Source organism: Chinchilla lanigera, unplaced genomic scaffold, assembly GCF_000276665.1.
Source record: "Chinchilla lanigera isolate Chin_1 unplaced genomic scaffold, ChiLan1.0 scaffold00015, whole genome shotgun sequence".
NCBI lineage: Eukaryota > Metazoa > Chordata > Mammalia > Rodentia > Chinchillidae > Chinchilla > Chinchilla lanigera.
In genome coordinates this window covers 7,720,742-7,729,458 of record NW_004955416.1, presented here as the reverse complement: position 1 = coordinate 7,729,458, position 8,717 = coordinate 7,720,742, and the positions used below count along the sequence as shown (strand labels likewise).

At 52.8% G+C, this 8,717-nt stretch overlaps 1 protein-coding gene across 4 annotated transcripts in view; it reads right to left on the bottom strand.

Annotated features, from left to right (window-relative positions):
• Positions 1 to 699: 699 nt before the first annotated feature.
• Positions 700 to 8,717, bottom strand: part of Spint1 (serine peptidase inhibitor, Kunitz type 1) — a 13,224-nt gene continuing 5,206 nt past the window's right edge. For 3 of the 4 annotated variants that reach the window (XM_013512623.1, XM_013512625.1, XM_005381266.1), the window contains exons 3-11: positions 4,752 to 4,879; positions 4,418 to 4,556; positions 4,157 to 4,327; positions 3,973 to 3,999; positions 3,466 to 3,591; positions 3,308 to 3,358; positions 2,318 to 2,488; positions 2,093 to 2,140; positions 700 to 1,704 (exon numbers count right to left, since the gene is read on the bottom strand). In XM_013512623.1, the coding sequence (XP_013368077.1) occupies positions 1,502 to 1,704; positions 2,093 to 2,140; positions 2,318 to 2,488; positions 3,308 to 3,358; positions 3,466 to 3,591; positions 3,973 to 3,999; positions 4,157 to 4,327; positions 4,418 to 4,556; positions 4,752 to 4,879 (1,064 nt within the window). In that variant the 3' untranslated portion in view covers positions 700 to 1,501. Of the gene's footprint in view, positions 1,705 to 2,092; positions 2,141 to 2,295; positions 2,489 to 3,307; positions 3,359 to 3,465; positions 3,592 to 3,972; positions 4,000 to 4,156; positions 4,328 to 4,417; positions 4,557 to 4,751; positions 4,880 to 8,717 lie in introns of all 4 variants that reach the window. The other variant, XM_013512624.1, reaches the window with a different exon arrangement.

The following is an 8,717-nucleotide window of genomic DNA, read 5'->3' as shown; positions in this document are numbered from 1 at the left end:
GGGAGTGGGTTGGAATGTAGCCCTTCAAATAAAAGCTGCTGAACAGGAGCCCAGAGCCTGGGGAGGAACTGCATTCCTGTGAAACCAGAGCTTGTCATTGTGCAGCATGGCAGCTGGTGACCCGGGCCACATCAGGTAAGGGCCAGGGTTTGCCAGGCATGGTCATGCACACCAGGTAATCCCTGCGACTCAGAGGCAGAAGCAGGACTGCAAGTTTGAAGCCAGCCTGGGCAACTTAGTAAAAATCTCAAAACAAAAAATAAGAAAGGCTAGGGATGTAGCTCCGTGCAATAGCCTCCTCTTCAGACCCCAGTACCGGTGGGTGTGTGTGTGCGGGGGGCAGGGGATACACAGCCAGTGGTCCAGCCTTGGCTTCCAGTCAGGGTTCGTTTCCTTGTCTCAGCTACTGAACAGGTCTGGTGAGAGGCTCAAACCATTAAGTCTCCACACTGCCCAGCAGCACCTGGCCTTCCCTAACCCCTGCTCCCAGGGACCTCTCACCCCTTCTCTCCAGTGGTCACACCTGACACAGCTCTCCACCCTCCGGACGGGGCAGGACGGGGCAGTTTCGGGAGAGGCAGGAAAACCTGCTGAACAGGCTGGCTAAAGGTGGAACTGGTTAGATGGGCAGTTTCATTTCCCCCCAGCAACCTTGTCCCCCTCCCATTTCAAAGAACAAAGGCAGAAACCCCACAAAACAAACCATCTCATCTCATTTATTTTTGCAGAGCTGGGGACTGAACGCCCAGGGCCCCGTGTGTGCTAGGTAAGCACTTTGCTGCCAAGTTGTACCCCCTGCCTCGTACACCTCCTTTTCCACAGAGTGCACTGGACCTGTGGGAAGCGGAGAAAGGGCTGGGTGAGACGCTGGGGAGCCCTGGGGCCCGCGGGTGGAGGATGCGGGGAGCCTCTTCTAGCTCTGACTGCTCGTCTAGAGTAGGCTCTGGCTGGGTACAGGCAGATAGCTCAATCTTGAGGGAAGAGGAAGGCAGCCGTCTTCCACTCCTCTCAGCCCCACAACACTAAACACAGACAGAGCACCCGCTCTCCAGTGCTGGGGATGGAACCGAGGGCCTCAGGCATGCTCAGCACACACACTCTACCACTGAGCTCTGTCCCCAGCACTCCAACGGCAGTTCTTTACAGCACAAACTACACAGGGAAGTCCTCCTCTGGACTGTGCAGAGCTGAAGGGCAGCGATGGAGGACAGGGTCAGTTTCCAACACCACCCCAGCTTCCTTCCCAGAGCCAGGGGGTGCGTAGGTAGCTCTGAACACAACAGAAACCCCGCTTCGCGCGGGTCCATCTATACAGTACTGGCTCAAGGGCTTCCTGCTGCTCCCACACCCTTGAGCTTTCTCAGGAACAACTGGCCCAAGCTCTCGGAGACTTCTCCAAGAGGGCAAAGCCCCTCTTCAGAGGCACAGAAGCCTGGGCAACAGGCAGGAGGAGTCTGGTCCCGAAGCGTCCCGAGGCTTCATGAGCAGGAAGTGCCTTGGCTCAGAGGGGCCGGGTCGTGTGATTATAGACCAGGTGCTCTGTGTCCTCGGCGGTGGAGACGGTGGAGCTGGCGGGCGTGGGCGGGGGGTGGCGGTGCCTGCGGAAGCCCTTCCTCTGGTTCTTGAAGCAGCAGTAACCCAGGACGGTCAGCACCACTACAATGCAGGTGACCAGGAGTACAGCAATCGCCACTTCCACTGAGCCTGGGGGCAGAAGGGGCAGAGTGAGTGTCCCCAAGCCCTGCCCTGTTCTGAGGCCCGCCCCAACTCTAGAGAAGGGACCAAGGCAGACAGATGCCAGGTACAGAAGCACAGGGGTACTCAATGGCTGCCCAAGAACTCAGAGGAACAGCAGTGGGTCTCAGCTCCAGATCCAAGTAGCTCTGCTTTCAAGGGGCTTGGGGAAAAGACGGGGGCTCTGCACTTCGCTGTACTTCCACCCCTCGCTGCTTCGTCATGGCGCGCTGTCCCTGTGGGGAACCTCGGGGTCCCTCTCAGCACAGCTCAGGGAGCCACAGCCAGTCACATGGAGCGGATTCCCTGAGTGACACCTACGGGTCCCACCTCGGCAGCAGCACAAGACCCAGCTTACCTACGTTGGGAATGGAGCTCTCCCGCCGCAGCCCAAACACATCCTTCTCTGCAAAGTGACGGAGGGGAGACAGTGGGCTCTCAGGGTCTGAGGTCCAGCTGCTCCCACTGCCCAGCCCCTCTGCACCACCTCTCTCACGACCAGCGCAGGATGGGAGGGGTGACCACCCCGCGTGGGACAAAGCAGGCCTTCCCTCCACACACCCTAGCCCGCCACCAGGCTCACTGGAGATGCCACGACAGGACTCCAGACACTGCTGCTCTTCCTCAAAGTTGTTCTTGTTGCCGTCACAACCACCGTAGGTAAACCGACTGCAGCGCTCACTGAACGGGTTGTAGTACCAGCGCGGGATGCTGTCCTGGCAGAGACCTGTGTCTGGCAGGTCCACGCAGTGCCCTGGCGTAAAGGGCAGGCAAAGGGGTCAGCGAGCCCCCAGGGCCTCCAGACTCTCCTGGCTGCTACCCCTTCAGGGGCTGGGGGACCAGAAACACTCCCCCTTTACGCCAGGAACACAAATCGCTGACACTAACACAGGCACAAAAGGAAACTGCATGGACTCACACATTTATTTCTCCTTCAATTTAACTTTTCTCACTGTGTTAAGGTTTGTTTTCTATCACTGTTTTAATAAAGATGAGCCTCAGGGTCTGAGCCTTGGCAGCCAAAATGTCCAGGGAAAATTTATTCACATTGTTTTACACACTGTATTTATTTTTATCATTAGTTTCAAGGTGTGGCAAATCATAGCAGTTTTCCACTTATCGTACTGGTCAGGGGTGGCAGTGGTTCCTGCCTGTAATCCGAGTAGTCTCGAGGCTGAGGCAGGATGATCACTGCAAGTCTGAGGCCAGCCTGGACTACATAGTGGGTTCCAGGCCAGCCTGGACTATACAGCGAGGCTCTGTCTCAAAACAACCACACCGAAACAAACAACCCACCCCAAAAAATCATTTATGGCGCTGATGTGAAATTTCCTTTTCAGCACATTAAGTTCAAAAGTGATTACATGATTTGCAGTGGGCATGGTGACAAGATGTGAAAGTGTCCAGCTGACTAGTGATGTTTGGCAAACAGCCACAGAAGGGCGCTAGGGAGCTCCTCCCCTAACTCTGGGCCCTCAGCCTGGAAACGTCCTTCAGGCACGGCCAGGAGGTATGAGTGAGGATGGCAATGCCAACGTGGACCCTGGCCCGCGGAGACTGGGGAGGGCCTCACCTTTGTCACTGGGCAAATGGATGTTCTGGAGCTCGTCAAAGCCAGTGATATCTGCAGGGATGAACGGTCAGGGGTTCAAGCTCACAAAGCTTTCTCCAGGGCTTAGGCGTCGGCCCTCCCCTCGTGCTGCCCACCCCTTCTCCAGTCCCAGGCCTCACATTTTTCACAGGTGGCCTCGTCGGAGCCATCAGGGCAGTCTGGGGTGTCGTCACACTCCAGGAAGCTGTCAATGCAGCAGCCATCACTGCAGCGGAACTGGGTGGGCTGGCAGCTGCCCGAACACACTGGGAAGGGGCAGGATGACATGGGGTGAGTTCAGGCTTAGGCATGGAGACGGTGCCAAGGGCCCACTGTGTGTCTGCCTGGCCCTCTCCGCCTCCCCACCTCCTTCTCCATGTAGACTGGGCACATCCCGACGGGAAGGTACTGGGTTGGCAGGGATGGGGTCTTTTTTTTTTTTTTGGTTTTCCAGTACCGGGAATTGAATTCATGACCTCGCGCTTGCCAAGCAGGCGCTGTGCCGCTGAGCTAAATCCCCAGCCCCAGGGATAGGGTCTTTGTGGCCTTCCCATACGATGAGGGGAGAGGCGGGGAGGGCGAAGGCAGGCTGGTCGGACTGATAGGACTAGACACTAGCAGGTGAAACAGGGAAGGAGGACGCCCACCTGGATGCTGCCTTTCCATCGAGGGCCCTGGGGAGAAAGAAAGAGAAGTGAGAGCAGGTGTGGCCAGGCTCTGCTCGATGAGAAGGTGGGTGGGGACGGGGACTGCCCCAGCTGCCCCCTGCCCGACACACAGACACCCGTCCTGGGGGGAGTCACCCGCGCCAGGCTGCTTCTCGAAGCCCACCTTGCACATCCCGACAGGCCAGCATGCACTCCTCCTCCCGAAGGTAGTTGTTCTTGTTACCCAAGCAACCCCCATAAATGAACCTCTTGCAGATCTGCTCTTTGGGGCTGTAGTACCAGCGGGGGAAGGCGCCCCGGCAGCGGCCCACTTTGCTGGAGGCGAGGCAGTAATCTGGAGGGGAAGAGCAGGTGAGGGGCCTGCAAGGACACAGCGGGGTGGGGCGGGTGGGCACTCCAGGTGCTACCTGCCCTCCCGCCTCACCTTCTGTCTGCTTGGCGGACAACACCGTGACTGTGACGTTTGCTGTGCCCTCTGGCTCGTCCGAGCCGGCGGCTTTCAGCTGGAACACGTAGGTGCCTTCCTTGAGTCCCCATAGCTCCAACTGGTCCAGCTCTTTCCTCTACACACAGGACCGGCCATCAGGCTGGGCACCCTCCAGGCCCTTGGGCCGTCCCAGGCCTTCTCAGCCACACACCCACCCGCCTCGGGAAGCACAGGAAGCTGGTATTAATTAACTGCATCCCCACCTTCCCTCCACCCCACCCACCCAGAGGGGACTGAGGGGGTGGGGTTAGGGGGCTGGCCAGTGTCTCACCTCTATGCTGACGCTGGCGTCACCCTGAAGGAGCTGCCAATCTGTGCTGCCCACATCCTTCAGCACCAGGGGTTCCTGGGGTTGTACCTTCAAGTCTATGCCCACCCAGGCCCTGGGGATCCGGGACCCTGGGGGAAGTGGGGGAAGCTGAGCTCTCACTGAACAGACTAGGTCTCTGCCGGGGAATAAATAGGGGAAAGGGGTGGCGGCTCAAACCACACCTGGGCCAACTTGGGACTCAACAGCCGCCTGGGCAGGTAGGAATATCTTGCTTGCCACTCAGAGACATCACGTCTGTGGTATATATATGGAAGACATCTTTATGCTGCTAAACTCACTTTCTGAAGCAAATTACTGAACAGCATGTGCCATCTGATTTCATTTAGGAAGGAGAAAGTGTGTGTGTATACTTGGAGGAGTAAGCTTGTTTCTATTTTCCAGCACGTACTTGTGCGAACTGCTTTGGAAGTTAAAGTAAACTGGCTGGGTGTGGTGCTGCACACCTGAATTCCCAGCACTCCGAGAGGCTGAAGCAGGAGGACTGCCAAATTCAAGTCCAGCTTAGGCAAGTTAGTGACTTAGCAAGACCTTGTCTCAAAATATAAAATAAAAAAGATCTGAGGATTTTTTTTTTTTTTTTTGTCTTTTTGAGACAGGGTCTTGCTATGAAGTTCAGGTTGAGCTTGAGCTCACTTTGTAGCCCAGGCTGGTCTTGAACTTGCAAGGATCCTCCTGCCTCAGCCTCCCAAGTGCTGGGATTGCACAGGTCTGAGGGTTGTTGCTCAGTGTGAAGACCCTAGGTTTACTGAAGAGAAAAAGAAAAAAAAAAAGTAAACTGGGCACGGTGGCACATGCTTATAATCCCACTTATTCAGGAGGGTGAGGCAGAATGCTCCAGCAAGAAGATCTCAAGCTCAAGGCCAGACTGGACAATTTAGTGGGACTGTTTCAACACAAAAAACTAAAAAGGTGATGTAGCTCTGTGACAGAAGAACCCTAAATTCAATCACCAGTACCAAAAAAAAAAAAAAAAAGTTAAAGTAATAATTTATTTAAAAGCAAAATAAGGAAATGTGTGATTAAAACTCACTGCAAAAAAAAAGCAAAAAAACTCACTCACTCACTCAGTTAAACTACATCATACAGAAAAGAGGCAGTGGCCATGAGAACCGGCCACCTCAGACAGACTCTGCCTCTGGTTACGAGGTGGTCACACCCTTCCTCAACCTGACATCCTGCGCCCACAGCTTTCTCAGCTCAGGGTGAAGGCATGGCACAGGGAAAACAACACAAAGCAGGACTTCTGTCTATAGCAGGTTGAACCGTGGCCCCTAAAAGCTGTGTCCATGGCAAACCCCTGGAATCCAAGAATGTGACCTTATTTAGAAAGACTCTTTACTGAAATAAAGTAAGGAATTTCCAGATGAGAGCAACCCAATAGCTGGGGAGGTCCTAAATCCAATGACTAATGTCCTTAAAAAAAAAAAAACAGAAGAACAGAGTGAAAGAGACTATCACATGATGACAGGCAGGGACCCAATGTTGGGGCCATAAGGCAAGGACACCAGAAGCAGGAAAAGACAATAAGGGTTTCATTCCTAGTCTTTGGGGCAGTGTATTCTTGGCAACACCTTGATTTTACACTCTGGCCTCTAGAACTTCCAGAACCATGAGAGAACACACTTGGGTTTTTTGGGTTGGTGTTTTTTGTTTTTTGTTTTTCTTTTTTTTGGTCTCTTTTTTGAGACAGGGTGTTGTTATGCAGTTCAGGCTGGCCTTGAGCTCACTTTGTAGCCCAGGCTGGTCTCGAACTCACAATGATTCTCCTGCCTCAGCCTCCTGAGTGCTGGGATTACAGGCATGCAATACCACGCCTGGCTATATTTTGGTTGTTTTAAACCACTTGGTTTGTAGTTATTTGTCACTGCAGCCCTAGAAAATTAATATAGTTCCTGGCAAGGACTATAGTCCAGGGGCAGAAAAGATCTAACAACATGAAGCCGGGTGTGTACAAGACAGGACAGCGGACACTGAGTGAAGGCAAGAGACCACCGCAGGCTAGGGGAAGAAGGAAAGAGTTTCTGGAGGACTTTTGAGATAAGGTCTTGCTAAGCAAGTCACTAAGTTTTCCAGGATAGACTTGAACTTGCAGTCCTTCTGCCCCATCCACCCAAACTGCTGAGATAACAGGTGTGCACTACCAGACCCAGGTAGGGAGAATTTAAGATACTTTTTTTTTGGGGCTGGGGAGATAGCTCAGTGGCATAAGCGCCTGCCTGGCAAGCGCAAGGTATTTTTGCTGGGTTGGTAGTGGAGAAAAATATGGGGTGTGGCTTATGACAACAGAAAACATGCAAAACCAAAGCAAGCAACTAGGGATTTGTGAGGCTAATGGGACAATAAAGAGACCAGCCAGGCGGGGACAAATCTCCAAGGGCCCTACATGGCAGGCCAGGGTATTTGGGCAGACCAGAAGTTAACAGTCAAATATTAAGTAGCTAGTGGTACAGGGGGATAGACACTGACTGTGAGCACAGAAGCAGAATCCTGGGGGCCTGGCAGCAGCAGTGACCTCCGAGAGGCAGAACCAGGTCCACACGGCCTAAGGGAGGGGCCTGGGGCTGGAAGTAGGGAGCTCCTGCTTGGGCAGCGGCTGTTCAGACAACTGTTTGGAAGGGTTTCTGTGCAGGAGGCCAGCGAGGGGAGTGGTGCAGGGCAGATGCAATCGGAGGGGTCCAAATCGCGGGGCAGCCAGGGGAATGGCAAGGAAGGAGCAGGCGAGAAACTCCAGCAGGCACATGCCTCAGGCTTCTCACGACAGGCTCTTCAGTAAGTCGAGAAGGAAGAACTCAGGCAAAGGCAGAGAAGAAACCAGATTTAGAGGGAAGGTGTGGGTTCCCTCATAGAGAAGCTGCATTTGAAACAAGAACAATCCCCAGCCGGGTGTGGTGGCACACACCTGTAATCCTAGCACTTGGGAGGCTGAGGCAGGAGGATCACTGCAAGTTCTTAAGGCCAACCTGAATTGCATAGTGAGACCCTCAAAAAACAAAAACAAAAAGCAGGGACCCCATCTGTATAGGGTTTGGCACACTATGGCCTTTGGGCTGAATCTGTTATGTTTTTAAATGTATGAAGGAATAATCTTTTTGTGGCATACATCTATATATCTAAGTGCGTGTGGTATAGCTTAGTATTAAGAACATTTGCCTAGCATGTGCAAGGCCCTGGGTTCAATCCCCAGGGCTGCCAAAAAAAAAAAAAGACACCTGCAAGCTGAAACACAGGCAGGCCCCTGTCTGCAGCCACTTTCTTATTACCACCGTAGAGCAGTCGTGACAGACACCTGTATCGCACAAAGCCTAAAACATTTTCTTTTTTTCTGGTACCGCCAATTGAACTCACGACCTTGCGCTTTCCAGGCAGGTGCTGTGCCACTGAGCTATATCCCCAGCCCCAAGCCTAAAATATCTTCTATCTAGACATCTACAGAAAGTCTGCTGACCCCTGGTCCCCATCACCAACTTACATAGCCACCCACCATACCTACGTCCTTAACCTGGTTTCAGATGAGGAAAATGACACCTGGCAGGCTAAATAACTTGCCCAGGATTGTGGCTGAGTTTCTGAACAGTGCATCTGAGATTTGAACCCAGGTCTTTGTGACTCCATTGCTTGTGCTTGGTCCAAGAGGAGTCAAGATATATCATGTGCAGGTACAAATTCCCTATGATGAATGTGATCATTATGTAATCTAAACTGTACCAATAAACTTTCAAAAATTTAAAAAACAAAACATCATGCTATAGGCACCTGCTTAGAGGTGTGGCTTTGATTGCTTTTATCACCTTGTTTTGTTTTATTTAAGCTTATGTAATATGTGTACATAATATAAAGTCTGAAAGGTACAAACAGGCAGTGAAAATTAAATTGCCTTTTCTTCCTTTTTTTTGAGACAGTCTCTCT